This window comes from Lycorma delicatula, chromosome 12 (genome assembly GCF_047948215.1).
Source record: "Lycorma delicatula isolate Av1 chromosome 12, ASM4794821v1, whole genome shotgun sequence".
Classification (NCBI taxonomy): domain Eukaryota; kingdom Metazoa; phylum Arthropoda; class Insecta; order Hemiptera; family Fulgoridae; genus Lycorma; species Lycorma delicatula.
This window is the reverse complement of record NC_134466.1, coordinates 58,369,206-58,388,758: the sequence shown is the minus strand read 5'-3', so window position 1 is coordinate 58,388,758 and position 19,553 is coordinate 58,369,206. Positions and strand designations below refer to the sequence as shown.

At 27.2% G+C, this 19,553-nt stretch overlaps 1 protein-coding gene across 3 annotated transcripts in view; it reads right to left on the bottom strand.

The window, feature by feature from the left end:
* The window catches only part of LOC142333012 (uncharacterized), a 99,333-nt gene that overhangs the window by 8,254 nt on the left and 71,526 nt on the right, over positions 1 to 19,553 (bottom strand). For all 3 annotated transcript variants that reach the window (XM_075379782.1, XM_075379781.1, XM_075379783.1), the window contains 5 exons: positions 18,324 to 18,532; positions 15,500 to 15,673; positions 6,820 to 6,974; positions 2,289 to 2,427; positions 1,949 to 2,137 (listed from right to left, as the gene is read on the bottom strand). In XM_075379782.1, coding sequence (XP_075235897.1) covers positions 1,949 to 2,137; positions 2,289 to 2,427; positions 6,820 to 6,974; positions 15,500 to 15,673; positions 18,324 to 18,532 — 866 coding nt within the window. The remainder of the gene's footprint in view (positions 1 to 1,948; positions 2,138 to 2,288; positions 2,428 to 6,819; positions 6,975 to 15,499; positions 15,674 to 18,323; positions 18,533 to 19,553) is intronic.

Below are 19,553 nucleotides of genomic sequence, written 5' to 3'. Positions count from 1 at the left end.
GCGTCCTATTTGTCACTGATGTCACAAAACTTAATAATTTTGGATATTATTTCTTGATATCTTAGTATCTCTGTTGTCCATAATGTTAAATCTTTGAATATGACAAATTTTCATTGGGTAAATTGTTTTTGTTAAGAAGAAACAAAGCCACGAAGATTGGCTTTTTATTTATTTATTTTTTTCAGTAACTTGACTGGTTTGAAGCAGGTATCCAAGATTCCCTATCTAGTGTCAGTTGTTTCATTTCAGTATATCCCCTATATCCTACATCCCTAACAAGTTGTTTTACATACTCCAAATGTTGTATGCATGCACAATTTTTCCCATCTACCTGTCCCTGCAATATCAAAGCGACTATTACAGGATGCCTTAAGGTATGCCCTTGATGTAATAAATAAATCTCTCTCTTCTTTTAGCTATATTTTCCAAATGCTTCTTTCTTCATCAATTTGCCACAAACCACTTCATTTGTCACTTTATCTACCCATCTGATTTTTAACATTCTTCTATAGCACCACATTTCAAACGTTTCTAATCTTTTCTTCTCAGATACTTCGATTGTCCAAATTTCACTTCCATATAAAGCTATCCTCCAAAAATATATTTTCAAAATATACTTTTCCCTGACGTTTAAATTAATTTTTGATTTAAGCAAATTATATTTCTAACTGAAAGCTTGTTTCGCCTGTGCTATTCGGCATTTTATATTGCTCCTGCTTTGTCCATCTTTAGTAATTCTAATTCCAAAAAGAAAATTCTTCTACCTCCATAATCTTTTCTCTTCCTATTTTTATATTCAGTGGTCTATCTACATTATTTCTACTACATTTCATTACTTTTGTTTTGTTCTTGTTTATTTTCATGCGGTAGTTCTTGCGTAGGACTTCATCCATGCCATTCATTGTTTCTTCTAAATCTTTTTTAATCTCAGCTAGAATTACTACATCATCAGCAAGGTATACATGCGAGGTGTACAAGCAAAAAGTAGACACACGTGAACTGATTGCTTGCATTTTTAATACAGCTGCCCTCATCAAGGAATGTGAATATGTCATTAAGTTGGTGACAAAAAGTGTAAGGAAACAAGTTGAAAATTGAACAAGATGTCAGTGGTGGAATTTCCAAACATTTATTGTAAATTAATACAGTATTAGTATTAAATATTATAAGTATGTTATAAGGTCTAAATCTATTGCACTAAAAACAACGATTTTTAATTTTTACAATTTCATAACATTTTTCAATTAAGTTTTGTTTTTAAAATAAAAGATGACTCTTTTGTTTTCCATAAATTTTATTACATTAATTTTATCAGAATTAACTTAAATTTATCTTATTATAAGATGTATAATAAAATTTACTCATTTATTAGTCATTTAGCAAAGTTACTGTATTTCAAATCTAAAAACTTTGTTTTTTGTCAACAAATTTTTCTGTTTTATGTCGAATATCATGAAAATTATGAGAGATACAATTCTGAGACCTTTTTATTCAATTGTTTGTGTCAAAAACATAAGAAACCATCAATTTTGGAAAAAATGACAAGCTTGACTAGGATTTGAACCCAGAACCTTTATGGTTACAGTAAATAACATATATACAAAAATATTTATTATGTAATGATGAATAAAAACCATCTTTCATTAGATTAAAATATCAGTACATTACAGTAGTGAACAAAAACTGAATTAAAACTTATAGTATGATGAAAGTTAATGTAGCATTATATTTATTTGTTCATAAACTGCATCATAAAGGTTATCTTTTTATTGTTGAAACATTTAAGTTTCAGTAACTGCGTGTGCCATCTAGAAGACAAAATTCGCCATGATATATCTACATAAGTATTGATCCAGAAATTGTAATATTTACCAAATATTTTTAATGAAAAACAGTATTGCCAAAAAAATAAACAAGTAATATTTTTAAATTATAAAACAGATTTTACCTGGGTTAATATTGATTTTGCTTCAGATGTCAGGAATTTCGGATAATGTGGTTGTTCATTACAAATGGACCAGAATAGTTCATCTTCATCACATCCTGAAAATGGGGACTGTCCAACCAACATTTCATATAATAGTATTCCAAAAGACCACCAATCGACACACTGGTTGTAACGTAACCCTTTTATTATCTAAAACATAATCAAATATAATACATTGCAATATTATTGATCAAACGTTAATTTTACAGCTATGGAGTAATTAAATAACATTACATAAGGATAATTCAACTAAAGTCAAATTATGTAGCTAAAACATTAAATCTCAAAAAATACAACTTACCTCAGGTGCCATATAATCAGGAGTCCCACAAAATGTATCTGCTGTTCTGTCCAAATATATCTGCAGTTTACACATACCAAAATCTGCAATTCTAACATGACCATCAAAATCTAATAGTATATTATCTAATTTTAAATCCCTGCAAACAAAAGAAAGAAGAAAAATCAACAATAAAGTTGGCCATAATTATACGACAATACAATATGTATTAAATTAATAAAATAAAATAAGTAAATTGTGGTTTTTCAAAAAACTTCAAACAATCAAAATAAGAAGACTAAAATTATATACTCAGTCTACAGCATTAACAAATATAGAATTGCAAAAACCATCCTTAACTTTTTTGAAAAAAAAGGGAAAACAAAAACAAACTGGTTTAAAAAAGAGAGAAATTAAGAAACTACACAACAAAACTTTTCACAACAAAAACCTGGGAATTACAAAATAAAACATCAGCAAGTAACAAAATAAAATGGATAGAACAAAGAAGAAAACACAGCGAAAGGATGAAAATCTACTGGGAAAAGAGAAAACAGTTCAAAGTAATGTAGTTATGTTTATGTGGAGCAACTTATCATGCAAAAAAAAAAAAATTAAAAGTAAGTAAATATTTATAAAATGAAATCTGAATTGGTGCTTACGTAGTAATGGAAGCCTATTATTTTGATAATCATATAACTGAAGGTCAAATCATCCACATGTAGTGTGGGTGAAAAAAAGCATCAATGTGTTGTCAATTTAAGGAAGAATATCACTAACTAATGGGCATTCATACTATCATTACCTAACAATATTCATAATACATGTTGCGATATTGAAAAACTTTTACAATTAACTTCTTATCATCATTATTAAATACTTATCATGCTTATAAATATTCATATCTGAAATATAATTTATCTTAATAAGAGATTCCTTCAGAAAGTTAGAATTTTAAGGACACAAAAATGGACTCTCATAACATTGTTTGGTACCAATAAATATGGATAAAGTAAACACAAAAGTTTAATCTATCCATGCAAGGATTTAGATAACTGTGCTAAAAAATCACTTATTCCTAAAAAAAAACAATATTCTTTATCAAACAAAAAACAGATACATTTTCATATAGCAGCATAATGTATATGTGGCTTATTGTATTTTTGACAATTTTGATAAATTATCAAAACATTTAAAATATTTTTCATCAAATTACAAAAAAAAATTACTTTGTTGGAGGGTTTTTTAAATACAAAAAAAAACCTTAAAAGCCGTTCACTGCAACACAGACCCAACATTTCCTAACCATCTCATACATACAAATCATAAATCCACCAACATTAATAACCTTGATATCTTAGATGTATATAAAAAAAAGACCACATTTTAATAAACTTTGATATCTGATATATATAGATATATTTATAAAAATCTAATGTTTTCTGTGGTCTTTTACTCTTTGACACCATAACTACTGACTATTGAGCTAACCAATTGAGCTGAAAATTTGCATGTACACAGTTTTTATACTTGGGAAGATTGTAGGACTATTGCCATTACAAAAAATCTCACTGTTTTAAGATGGTGGCCATTTTAATGGCTTGTGGTAAGAATCAGATTATGTTCTTTGCTGATATTCAACTTGACTATGGCCAAACTGTTGATCAAGTCAAATTTGGAGAACACTTGCAGTATTCAAATTAAATTTTATATAAAAACAAAAGTCTCTTTTGTCTTTTTTGATATCTTTTTTAGTTATTGAGAAAAAATAGCATTAATGATTTGGTAGTGTATTGCGCAGTGGCACAACCACTGTCATTGTTACTGTGCTTGTTTGTGCCATGACTGGCTGCACGCCTCTGGTAATTTGATTAAAAAAACATAAAATAAAAAAAAAAAAAAAAAAAACAGAAGTGAAATTTCACGGTCACCTCCTCGGGATGTTTGTCAGGAAATCTGACAACCGTGCAAAATATTTTTTATCCATATGAAGGACGAGTAACCAGCAATAATTACTATTTTAAAGATGACGCTGATTATTTTGAAATACACATGATTCAGGAAGTTTCAAGAACTGCGCTGGCCAAACTATTGCCCTGAAGAAATTACAATACACCAAGTTTTTATAATTGTTATTTATTAGTATTATTCTCACAAGCATGACATTAGTAAACACACAGGGGGATAGAGCCCAGACCAACTATTTAAACAATAAATAAACATACAAAAACACACAGTGATATAGGTACAGTTCAAATCACACATACTTATTGAGCACATTCTTAATACGTGACTACCCACTACAAAAAAAAAAAAACTGCCATAAATAAGTAACATCAGTTGATGCCAGTGTGAAAACCAGACATTAGTGAGGATGGTAGTAAGTATGATGTATTATATAATTTGGTACAGTGCATCATTTTAAAAAGTTTAAAATTAAATTAAAAAAAATTCCAGTATACGTACAGCTTTCAGGGCTACTATAAAATTACAATGGCATGCTTATCGCATCGATATCGTCAACAACTGAAAGAAGTGACCATGGAAAACATTTACAGTATTGTTGTCAGTTTCATTCTCTTGATGATGACTATGATATTGACATTTTGGATCGTGTTTATTTCATTGATGAGGCATAGTTTCACTCAGATGGCTACATTAACAGCCAAAACTGTCAAATATGGAGCGCTGAAAATCCTCACGGATTTCATGAATAATCAATACATGCACATAAAATTTGTGTTTGGTGTGCGATCTCCTGGCATCGAGTAACAGGGCCTTTATTTTTTGACAAATCTGTAGATGGCGTGGTTTATCACAACTTAATCAAACAATCTATTGCCAAGTTAAATTTCTACGTACGAGAAAATTGGTTCCAGCAGGATAACGCAATGTGTTATATTACTAATGAAATGCTGGATATGTTATGGAAATTTTTTGGCCATTGTTTGATATCATAAGAGTTGTGGCCTCCAAGTTCCCCAGATCTTACACCAGAAGACCCTTTCCTTTGGGAATATCTAAAAAGTGAAGTTTTTAAAAACAATCCTCATACACTTGACAAATTGAAGGCTAACATTGAAAGTGAGATTTCTGACACTAATGAGCAAATATTATGAAAAGTGGCTGCAAATGCTATGGATGTGTGTGAACCTGTATAAATCACAGGAAATCATTCAGAACATCTATTGTAAAGTAATTAAAGGTAATTTGAATATTGTTGTGTAAGTTATTTATTAACATTAATATTTTTGAAATAAATTCATGTCATCAAACCAAGGGGTTGCACCCTTTTTTAAACACCTGTTATATTAAATTGAATTTAAAAGTGCCAAAAATTTTGTCTTAATGTCTTATACAAATATTAATATTTAAGTAATGCATTTTACTTCAATAATAAATTGAGCTGTTTGAAAACTTATGAAAAAAGCTAAAAACTAGTTTTTAGAATTATAATTTGGTATTTCTTAAATTTATAATTATTTGAAAAAAATCCTCAGTTTGTATTTCTGCATGTAATAGAACTTTAATAGAAGCTGAGCAACAGCTAATATGCATGAATGTGTATTTGTGTAAGCACACACATATATATATATATGTTTACTTACACTTCAAAATATATAATAGGTATAACGTTATTTAATTTGTAATTATCCAAAATACAGTTACGGTAAAAAACTAATATAAAATGCAATTAATTATCTTCAAATAAATATGTGCATATGACACACATCATCATATATGTGATTGAATAGTATAATAACAAAAAAAGGTAAAATTTGACAACAGCAGGTGATCACTCGCGTGGGCGGCCTGTAACTGCAGTAACAGTATACAGCTGTTATCAGTGCCAAAAGTGTTAAGAAATATTTAAAATAAAAGTAACTGACTCTAAACCAATGTAAGCAACTTTGCCAACTCCCAACGTGGGTTTTAGATTGTTAAATCAGCGTAATCATAAATAATATATATCACCAATGATTAAATAATATATAAATAAATATATATAAATAAATAATATATAAATATATAAATATATATAATATATATAAATAAATATATATAAATAATATATATCACCAATGATTAAAAATATTAAGTATAGTTTCTATTTGATTATATAACTGTAAAACCATTGTCATTTTTTGAAAATTGGTTGTAGTAGGTGTTGGCTTAAATCTATTATCTTAAATCGTATTATCTCTTAGTAAATGTACAGTTACATTTTGATTTTGGTCTAGCTGTTGTGAAAAAAGCTCATTCATAGGCACCAGGCCAATAAGCTTTAATGGTTAATGAAAATCATTTATACCATGACACTCCTGACTATTAAAAATAATCGGAATAATTTTGTTGCATACACTTTTATGAGGGAATGGAACTAGTCGCAACCAATCTTATAATGTTTGATTTAGTAAACTTCACAGATACTATGTAACAAATAACAGTAATATGAGTAATAATGTGGATAAAACTGACAAACATTGAATCATAGCTTATATAATTTGAACATAGGTTGATAGCTTATATAAATAAACATTTTAATAATTACCTGTAAACAATACCCTTTTTATGTAGGAACATAAGACCAGAAACAATTTCAGAAGCGTAAAATCTCGCCCTTCCCTCATCAAATCTTCCAGACTGTTGTATATGAAACATTAAGTCACCTCCATTTAGATATTCCATTACAAAGAACAGGTGCGACTGTAAACATAAAAACCAATAAAATCATTTACAAAGTACTGACTCCCGTGACAATATTCTAATGGGAAATTGTATTTATGTAAGTAATGTTTTATTAAAGCTGTCTTTGTAGCAGTAGTTGGTATCAATAAACTAAAATGGACCTTTGTAAATAATATTATCCAAAATAAATACTATTATCCATAAGTTGGTTAATTTTATAATATGTAGTATGTTATATAATTATTTATCTTGTCTGTTCTTTTTATAACAAAACTCAGCCCCAGAGTTTGGACTTGGTACTGTCAACAAGTTAATTTATTTAAATTTTTCAAAATATTTTTCAGTAATCACCACAACATACTTGGAATAAGTGCCAAAAAGCTTATTTTATGGAATCACTTTCAGTCATTGATTACATCACTGATCAAACAATTAATTTAAATACAATAAAATTTCCTATATTTGAACTTCTAATATCCAAAAGAAAGACCAAAAAATGTAAAAGAATAATCAAAATTCCAAGACTAGTTTTATTTTTTATTTTTGTATTCTAATAAGAATGGAAATATATGTAACACTAAATTCCATTTTATTTCATAAACAAATATGTAATTCTCTTGAGTTTTACTATGTTTTTACTTTTACAAAAATTAAAGGAAAATTTCATTAAATGTAAAATATACTATTATATTTTGTAAATAGATAGCTTCTTAATGATATACTTGTATGCATGATAAATGCTTAGTCTATCACCAATCTAACTAGTTCGTTATAAGCTATTACATTGTATTGATAAACAAATATTTAATAATAGGCTGAAAAATGAGTTATTATTTTTATCAATTCACAACAATCTACCAAAGAATAGTGAAAGTTTATTTGGTTTAAGAACTTTGTGGTATTATAAGCTGTTTTTCACTTTATGTACCTTCATAATTTCAACATAATTTGGAAGTATTGTTTATATATTGAATTAGGTATGATATCAACAAAGAAAAAACATTATGTTTATGATAAAAGAAAAAGAACTGGAGGCAAGAATTATTAAAATTTTCTGCCAAACTATGAAAGGTTATCATCAATATCTAATTAATGAAGAATCGCAACTTAGAAACATTAAATGAAATTGTGTATGATATAAAGGTAGTGCATGTAAGATAAATGAAAAAACAGTTAAATCAAAAACAAATTTAAAAAATCAAAAACAATTGAAGGTTATATAAGGTTTGTAGAAGGTTATAGAAGGTTTGGAGGTTTCACATAGCTAATACCAATTATATAAGGCTTAATTTTAAGTGACAATCAAATGGATTGTTACTTAATCAGAAAAATAAGTCCCTGGTAAAAAAAGTGTTATTAGTTACCATTCTCTGATGGAGTAAAACATCCTGAAATTAAAATTTTCCATTTAGTTTATAAGTAAATCTAAAATATCACAGGGAAGTTAAAAACATTAATCTGTATACATTTATGTACTATAGAAATCAGAAAAATTCTTTGCTATTATCAGACTTGTTCAAAGTAAGATCTCGTAAGCAGTTTATTCCAAATATTTTTAACTTACAAACTTCAAAGAGAAAAAAAATGTGCTTCTCATATTTAAAATTTTCCTACGTCTAGACTTATCTTGTGCACATTATTCTGATTAAGAGAAGTTTTTCAGTATATTATATTAATTTAAGAAAATCCACTTTTATTCTTTCAAGTTAAAATGTTCTTCATGTTTTCATATGTTAGTATTTTTCTCTGCAATCATAATAAACTCAAATACATATGTTTTAGCTACTTTCTCACAATTAACTCGCATCATTTTCAGTCAACTTGTATAAAGTGCACCCATTAGTGTTTTGGTATCCCATCTTGTCTGCATAAATGATCTTATAAGTGAACTTTTTAAAATTTTACGAATTTGCTGCCATTTTATTTAATGAAGGACTCGCAGTAACAGTCCAATTTTTTTTTAAGTACTGCTAGTACCTCAGAGTTAAAAGTTACAAAAAAGGTCTGTTACTTTAAGCCCTTCATTATTTATTTTGGGCCTAAAATATGAAAAAAACAATTTGTAAATGTAATTTTGGTAAACATTACACGATTTGGTTATGTAACCAAATGAAATTTGAGTACAATATGATGAGTACACTATAATAAGTACACTTATTACAATAAATAATCAGATTTTAGGCATGTAGAAATTGCATGTGTAATATTGTTATACTACTGTCATGATGTTTTTTCCTACAACAAAAAGTAGTAATGTCAAAAAACTATACCTGATAGAAATAAAGTACTTACATATTTGAAATAAGCATAAAAAATACATGATTCAACTATTAAGATTCTTGTAACAAATAAAAAAAAAAAAAAAAATGTCTTGCCCAGTGAATTGGTAACAGCTCTCCTAAACCCATTTCCTTCTACTTTTTTGACAGTCCCTGTCCATGTTTTTGATTGTTCATTTGGTTGGAAATTATTTAAAAAAATTTCATCTTTAACATTGATTATGATAAAAATTTATGAAATTATTATAAAATTCAAAATTTAATTACAAAAATTAACTACTTGAGAAATTTTTTATTTCATAAGTTAATATAGTTAAGATTACAGATGTTGGTAATATGCGGCTGACCAATAATTAAGTTTCTTGCAGTATGATTAAATGATTAAAAGAGAGTGCATGAATACTGGAGCCTAAAAATGGTATTTCCACTTCCTAATAAAAAATATGTGAGCAGTTCTATTTAATGATTTAATAATGGGAGTGCACATTGTGAATATCAACAAACTTTATTAATACAAGAAAAGTTGCTGATGAGAATTTCAGAACTATGTTCAAGTTACATGAAACAATTCTACGATACAGAGAGCCACACAAGAAATTTTAGCTCAAGCAGAGTATTGTATAAACAGTGCCACAAGACATTTTTAATAATTTATATAACACACTGCAATATCAAAAAGAGTTCCATGCAGATTTAAAATTACAATATTTTTCTGCCATGTTTAATCTGTTTTGTTTTAAATAAAGATCAAATTTCTTACATTTTTATTTGTTTTTTAGTTGAATTTATGCATGTAAATTTTCTCAGAATTTAATTCCCCATAAATGTTGTTACGAAGCTGTTGCCAATTTATCTTTAGATAATTTAAAAAGAAAATTTATGCTGAACCTAAAATAGTACGTTTTCAAGTTCAATATTTTGAACTTTACAACAATTTTCTTGGAAACCTTTGTTGACGCAGTTCTGAGATCCATAAAAGTTTTTTTTTGGTAAGAAACATACATAACCACTAATTTTCCCTTACAATTTGTGTTCAAAGAATTTTAGTACAGCAACATTTCACCATAAGTAAAGAAATCGAAGCAAAATGTTTATTTATACAGACTGTGTTTGTTTACAGATTTGTTTTTGTTATTTTAATAAGTTAATAAATTTGTAAATTTTAGCAAGAACACATTACATATTAAAAATTAAGTAATGAAAATTTGAAAAATAATCTTTTTTTTATTCTTAATTTGTACATGCAATTTGTTCAAATAGTAAACAATAAGTAAACCCCTTCCCATAGTCCAATGAGTTGAGGGTGATATGTAAGACATGTAAATGAGGTTGTAGTCTTGTACAGACTCAGGACAACCATTCCTCAGATGTGTGGTTAATTTAACCCCAACTACCAAAGTGCACAGGTATCCACTGTGTAGTATTACAATTCCTCATAAAACCAATTAACTTTTAGTAGGATTTAAACCTCAGAATCTTCAACTTTGAAAATCAGCTGTTAAACAAATCATTTGTGATGATAAGTTAACTACTAGACCATTTTTAACCCGATGAATTAAAAAAAATTCTCAAAAACAACATTTTTGGAAAATTTACAACTGAATTTGTAGATTGCTAATATTTATTAGATAATTTGCTAGTTTGTTTGATAATGTTAAAACAAAGGAATAAATATAAAATAAATTTAAAAATAAGTAGTAAAAGGCAAGATGAAGGTGACACTGTCATAAGGTGATATGTAAGACATGTAAATGAGGTTGTAGTCTTGTACAGACTCAGGACAACCATTCCTCAGATGTGTGGTTAATTTAACCCCAACTACCAAAGTGCACAGGTATCCACTGTGTAGTATTACAATTCCTCATAAAACCAATTAACTTTTAGTAGGATTTAAACCTCAGAATCTTCAACTTTGAAAATCAGCTGTTAAACAAATCATTTGTGATGATAAGTTAACTACTAGACCATTTTTAACCCGATGAATTAAAAAAAATTCTCAAAAACAACATTTTTGGAAAATTTACAACTGAATTTGTAGATTGTTAATATTTATTAGATAATTTGCTAGTTTGTTTGATAATGTTAAAACAAAGGAATAAATATAAAATAAATTTAAAAATAAGTAGTAAAAGGCAAGATGAAGGTGACACTGTCATAATGTCATCATGTTACTTTAAAATAAGCAAATAAAAATCAACAGTAGCATTTAAAAATAAGATGTACAACGTGATTTTTCAGTGGCTATGTATCTAAGAACAGGTGCATCACAATAGGTGAGTGTGTGTTGTGTATATATATTTTGTTATACAATCTTAAAAGCATTAGTCATTAACAAGATAAACTTATCCAACTGGCAACCACTTACAGAATGCCATTTATACTACTAAATATTAAGCTTGGTTTTTAATAGTAATTATAATAAAAAAATAAACATTCTTTTTTTAATATTATCAATAGTGGATGACTAAAAATTGGTCTTTTTTTAAGTTTTGAATCTTAAGGAGACACCTAAAAAAATTATTTTATTAAAAAAATAAAGATCTAAAGAAATTGTAAATAATCTGCTATAAAATGTTTTATTCCAATGCTCCCAAGTCCAAAAAACTTATTCTTGTCAGACACAACATTTTTGCATATACATGTACTGTGTATATACGTATGTTGGCCGGTGTATTTACTGTTATATCTCTGGACCCCGTTGACCAATTTCTTTCAGTCAAGAATGGGACATTTTAGTAAAAATGTTTTTCACAAAAATTAAATTTTTTTTAATCAAGATCACAAATTACCAAAAAGTTTAATTTATTTAATAATCACCCTCTCCCCAAAAATGACTTAATACATTTTTCTTTTTTTAACTATATCTTGCTTCAGACAAGCGTTAATGGGAGATTTTTGCTAGTACATCTATAAGCCTTCAAACCATTATAGCAATTTTTTGCTATAATGGTTTATAACTCATCCCACTTCAATGGTATGTGCAATAAAAAATAGTTTATGATTTAGAAAAAAACTTTATTTTAAAGATAAATCCATTTCGCAAGTTATCCATTGCATTTAAAATACAAAAATCTTAAATTTTTTGATAGCCTTATGCTTTAGTATTTCTTGAAAATAAAGATAGCCAAAAATGTTCACCCACTTCCTAGAAAATTACAACTTTGTTTATTTAGAATTATGACTATCTTTGTATTATTTTTTTATTAAAAAAAAAAAAAATTAATTATCAACTCTTGAGAATTATTTTCTTAAAAATTAATTTTACCTGAATGTTTCCCTTGAATTTGAGAGTCCCTAAATGAAAAAAAAATTTTTTTTGCAATTTAAAATTTTCAATCCTCAAAGTTTTTAGTTAAAAAATGAAGTCACTAAAATTACTTAAAACCCTCCCTTGATGGCAAAGTTCCAACATTTTTATTTCTTTTTTTAATACTTATTTAACTGTGCATCATAAAATCAGAAATAAATATTTTACATAGAAACATGAAAAAAAAATCATAATTTTGGTTATTTTTTATTAATAAAAAGGGATTATTTTATCATAAAGATGCAAAAGAACTTCATTTTGATGAAGTTATGGATAATTAATAATACGTACTTATTAAAAGTACATAATTCTATGTACTTATGATTAAGTCAGGTAAGTGGTAATAATAGCAGTAAGGTCAACCCACATCTACAGAAATTCCTCATATTAAACGTTCCAGAGAGAGAGGTCATTGTAAGCACCTCTATCCACAACTGATAAATTTTAATTATTTGTGCAAGTGCCAACAATAAATAGTTACATTACAGGAATTCTTCTATAAATTTCAAAGTGAATTTAAATGGGGGGGAGTGGAGATAATCTTTAACATTTAGAAAATATTAAAATATTAAATAGAAATTAATTTTTACCTGTAAATATTTTTTAAATTTATTTATTCATGAAGTAATTACAAGCTAATAATACTTCATTGTAACTACTGTAGAATTTTTTTTGTTAATAATAATAACAAAACAATGGTATTTGAAATGATTTATCTCTCTTTTATTTTTAACAAAATATTATAACAGTATTAACATTTTTATTTCAATACAATCCTAGAAAAATTGGTACACTTCAACCATAGAAGCATCAGTAGTAAAGTTATGTTCTGATAAGGATAAGTAATATCATTCCGTTGAGAATTAGAAAAGAAAATATATGCAGAAATGGAAATTTAATTTTAGATTTAAATTGAATTTTTATAACTAAAAATTATAATTAAGTGAGATATATACATTTATGTAAAATTTAACAATATTTGTTAAATAATTCAGGAAATCCTACCAGCAGTATATAATTTTTTTATAAAATTGATTTATTTTTTTACTTACTATTTTATTGTTTTTAATCTGCGTTATAGTAAAGTCCTGTGTTCGTCACCAGCATTGGGATTCACAGAGACTGAGAGTTTTTGGGAGGTTGTTTTTTTGTAGTACTTAAGTATGGAAGTATCATTCAGGGCAGTTGTTTTTGGCCAGGAGGATATAGTTTAGTTAGTTTAGGCCGGCCTCCTTGGCACGAATGGTAGCGTCTCGGCCTTACACCCGGAGGTCCTGGGTTTAAATCCCAGTCAGGCATGGCATTTTTCACACAAGCTACAAAACATTCATCTCATTCTCTGTGGAATGAATTGCTTGGACTGTGGACTCGGAGGTAAAAAAAAAACTAGGATATAGTTTAATGTCGAGAAAAAAGTTAAATAAAATTTGGCTTTATTTAGATCAAAGTTGTATGAAGAAGGCACATAGCTCTTTGGTGTAGTGGTTTGAGTAGCTGCTTTAGATTTTTGTTTGGGAGTGTTTTATAAGCAAATGCTTAAACGAATTTGGGCAAAGTTGGCCTGAGCCACGAAGGGGTAAGGGCAGTTGAGATGTGTCCGTAGGACATGTTTGTGATTGCTTGTGATTAGTATTTTCATAGAGATCTCTGCTTCACAACAACATTTTATGTGAAACTGAATTAAAAACATTATTTAAATTATAGAAAGTTATGTTCACCATATTAGTTATTGATTTAACTTTGTTTTTTTTTATATATATGTAAAGTATATAAGTATTAATATACTTTATATTTTCAGTAATGTTTTTTATTTAATTTCACATAAAATGTTCTGATGAATCGGAAAACTCATGTGAAAGTATTAAATGTGGAAGAAAAATTCATAGTATAAGTGGAAAAATGAATTTTGGTGTAAATATCATAATATTTAGGTAAATAAAAAATAAATTATTTTTATAAAAGGAGGTGAGTCCTACAGTGGTGAGTACAGTGCACAAAAATGCAACTATTTTTTATTTCCAATGTGATAACATTGTTCCATGTATAAGCTTTTTAGGAACGTTTATTGATATTATAAGCATAAAAATTCAAGTTAGCTGGTAAATAACCTGAAATGTGTTCAAAAGTAATATCCAGTTTATTTGAATCATTGTCATTTTGGTTAATATTTGGAAAATGTGAATTACTATATTTCAATCTTATTAAATTCATATAATATAAATAGATTGTTACTTTATTTTAATGTTTTAATAAAGTTTTACACAAATAAAAAAAAAAAACAATTTATATAATGTAAACACAATGATATCTCCATTCACAAAACTGAGGTTAGTTTTACCATCAACTATTACATTATCAATTTTAAAATATAGTCAAATGCATAAAATACAGCTGTGTAGTTAGAGTGTATTCAATTGAGATTAAAAATAACAGATCACATGGCACATCTACTGATGTGCTTCAGCATTCCTTGACATAAACAAGTTGGAATTTTTTAACAATGTATTTTTAAATCAACAGCTAGCATGTCCAGAATCATGGACTGTAGTAAAAGTTGACCTCTGATTATTAAAAAATTATAAACTTATCCAGTTAATCAGCTATTTTGAAATTTTGTAAAAAGATAAAACTGTTTTGTTCTGCAATGGTTTATGTTAAATTTATCCCTAATAGTCTAATGGTGTTTCATTGTTTTCCAGTATTTCACGTACAATCATATAGATAAATTTCTTGTAAAATAAAATGAAAATGTAAATTTGGATCTCTTTATATCATTACCTTTATCAAGTTATTTTATATATCTTATTTATAAGTGTTTTGAAAATTGGCACTAAAATAATCGATCCGTAAAAATATAGAAAGATTTGGTATTTTTCTACAGTACAAAATTTAACTCTCCCTTAATCATAAATAACGTGACAATAAATAAATTACTTTATTAAGAAAAAAACAATTACCTCAGTCTGGAAAGTACAGAACAGATGACATAAGTATGGATGATTAGTACCTAATGCTAAAACTTTCCTCTCGATTAATGTGCATTCAACATCATCATCCTCTAATACGATATCTTTCTTAAGACATTTAACTGCGTAGTAATTCTCAGTGCCTTGCAGTTCTGCCAACAACACCTAAAAAATCTGTCATATTAACAAAATACCATCTCAAAGCAATATGTTATTATATAATACTATCATTTTTACCATAAAAAAGCTGACAATACAGTTGTAGGACTCTCTCATCAAATGGCTAAAGCCATGTTCCGGAATGTCAACTGTGGGTTGTTTCTGATGCACGGCTTACACACACAACTTAATTTAAAAAATTTATCATTTTATTTAAATATATGTTTTTTGTTTATTTAATTCAATGATTCTAACACATATACTGTATTTAATTTACTTGAGTGTGGCGATGCTATCAGCAACGGTCGGCACCAACTGAACTAATGTAATATCACAACTTATATAGAACAAATTTCGCTTGTGTGGTTAATGTACCAGATATCGAGTCAACTGGATGATCAAGTCTGAGACCCAGCCAGACTGACTTACGTTTTTACACTGTAAATATTATTCATTTATTTAATTCTACTGCTCACCTATTATGTTACAACATAGCAGACAACTATAACATTTTTGGGGTGGGAGTGCAATTTTGAAAAAAATTTGTTTTGCAAATATTGTTATTTTTTAATTAAAAACTGTGTCTAAGAAAAATATACCTTTAATTAGGCAAAATCTTGACTGAGGGTGACCTTTCTTTCTGCAGCCTCACCCTCTTGACCTTTAAAGTTGAAAATTTAATGGCATCTATGCCCCATAGAAAGAAGTAATCTGACCGATTTTAGTCAAAATAGGTCCAGTAGTTCAGGAAATATAAGGTGATTTAGAGGTCAACATTGAACATATGTACACATGAACATTAACATCTGGAAAATTTCAAGCTATTGCTCTGCTATAGCGCAATCTAGATGGGGAAGTAAAAAAAAACTATAAAGTGGTACACTAAAATGAATCTTAATGTATTTTCATAAGTTCTTACAACTCTACTACCTAAAAATTACAATTTTATAATGTTAATTACACTATGAAATTGCATTTTTAAACAAAGATTTAATAACAAATATTTAAAAATTTATAATGGGAATTTTTTGAAGAAACATTTTTTGTAATTTACTTATTGATTAATTCTAACAAAAAGATTTCATGGAAATGTGGTAATAAAAAAATATAATTTTCTTAATAACATTGTTTTTAAATAATTTCTATAAAAAATTAAATTTTAAACTTGGGTTCTCTTGTTGATCTATTTATTGAAAATGGAAAGTAAAAAATTTCAAACTGATTGTAGATATAATATGCCTTATTTATACATTGTGAACCTGCCTTTGATCCATCAACCATTCCAAGTTATAAAAAGAAGTTAAGTTTGTAACAAATTAATGGTAAACAAGTATGCATTTTGACTTAACTTAAATAGTCATGTTAGTATGGGGAAAAAACATTAAAATTTGACATCAAAGTATATCTTTTCTATCTGACAAAAACAATATTTTGGATTTATTCAACAGGGATTAATTTTACCATAGTATTTTAGAAGGATGAGAATTCCAGTAAAAGTTATTTAAAACTACCTTTTTGCACTCAAAGGGGCAGAAGAGTTATTGTAATATTGCAACCATGGTGAATTAGGGACTATGTGACATGGTTGGCTAGAAGCATTTATTTGTTGTTTTCTATATTGCCATGATACGAGAAGCCTGTACGGATGCCCATTTCATTTAGTATGTGTTTGTATGTTATATGATGTTCAGGTGCATTAAGATGTAATGTCTTGTGTGTATATATAGAATATTAATATCAAGGTTGTTGGTAAATGTTGATTATGGTCCTATAAAGTGGTTTTATGCATTCACTGAAACATTGTTTTATCATTTCATTTGTTCAGTATAGAACAATAAGGAATCACATCCTTAATATTAATTAATAACTAATTTAGACAGCCTTCATATAATCTTTAAAAAATTAATAATTTGATGTAGTTTTTACCTCCAACTGTACAAGGTTAAAAAAACATCACAGAAAAAACAGATTATCACCGTGCTACAATATAAAAGAAAAACAAATAAACCTACACGTGTAGTTGAGGAGCTACTGAAAATATAAGATATGTAGATTATTTGATATAAATAATGACATAGTACAAAAAATACAGCTTTAAATCACCATATATCTGAGTAAATGCAATAATCATATGAGAAAAATGGTGTAATTCATTTGCCAACAAATATTTTGCAACATAAATCTAATTCTAAACAACTTGATAAACTTTGATAAAATTTCATGTTTACAGAGAATTTGTTACCAGGATCAATTTTAAAGGAATTGCTATAACACTCAGAATCTATGTTGTACATAAGAAAGCATTAGAAGTAATAGATCCTCATACTTTATCGTTTTCAAAGTCCTTTTCTTTCTTCTTTAACTACTATTTATTCCTTATTCTACTACTATAAAGTGCTACATATTCCATGAATATTTTTAAGAACTTTTAATTCTTAGATCTATATTAAATAATAATTTTTTCTACATGAAAGCACTCCTTATTTATATCTCATCTACCATAACTGCAACATTTTGTTGCTATTTATTCTTCCATTCCATAATATAAATAATTTCAAATAAAGAGATATTCACAAACAAAAAATTATTCTAAAAACTTAATACAGAAACAAAAAAAAAATGCATTTAAGAAAAAATATATAAATTAAAGAAATACCTTGCCAAAACTGCCCTTTCCAAGCACTTTAAGGAACTGAAAATCTTGAATTGTATATTTTCTAAACCTAGGTAATGTTGTAGCAGGTGGTGTAACTCTGCAATGTTCATCCAAAATCAAATCTTTACCAAGGTTATCAACACCAAGAGCTGTATTACTAAAATGACGTGTTGGTGAACCTGATGCATGATCTCTTGACTCTGCAGAACCTAATTAGAAAATAAAAAGAAAAATTTAAATCATGAATCTAAAATGTTATGAAGAACCTTTATCTGAAATCTATTTATCTGAAATCATACTCCCAAAAATGAATTGTCATCTCTTAATAATAAAGTATTTAATACTCTACTAATTAATTTCCTAGAAATAGCAACTACCAAAATGACAACATTTTGAGTAATTTGGATCAAAAATGTTACTAGGAACAATGTTAGAACATTTTTCATACCTATGACAATGGTTAAAAATTACTTCTGTTCTACTAATGACTCGTTTATAGAGATGTATCAATACTGAATACCATTACTTGGAATCAGTTAGAATGATTCACGATAACAATATGGATCAATGCATCAAATTTAACCTGTAGCAATACCAAGAATTAAAGAAATATGTTACCTTATATCTTCTACTAATAGCTAATAGAATATTTTCTTTGATCTTAAAATTAATTTTATTTTCATTTATATAGAAAAGTTAAATAAAATAGAACATAATGCCATCTCTTAACTAATAACCTATTTGGACCACTAAATTTAAAAACAATACACAAAAAAATAAATAATTTTAACCAAAAGGATAATTTCTACTTAGAATCATTGTTCACACATTGAAGGTGGTTAAGTATAATAATATCAAAGTAAAATATTTGTTCATATGGAGAGAAACAATCCGCTCTTACAAATGAATGAAAGGATAACAGACAAAACTCATATATCTGATAAGAAACAAAAATATTCATTCAATAGGAAAAAAAACAACACATCTGGTTTAATTATTTTTAAATTATATAAAAAAATTGATGTGGACACCACATGACTTCCTTGTATGCCTATTAAATTACATATACACATTTTTAAAAGTATATAAAATTTTACTTCACTAATAACTTCTGATTTTTTTCATATTTTTTTATTGTTATTATTGAATTATTATTTATTATAAAAATTGTTTTACAATCAGAGGTTAATAATTATTAATAAATCAATATATTTAAATTAACAAAAAAAA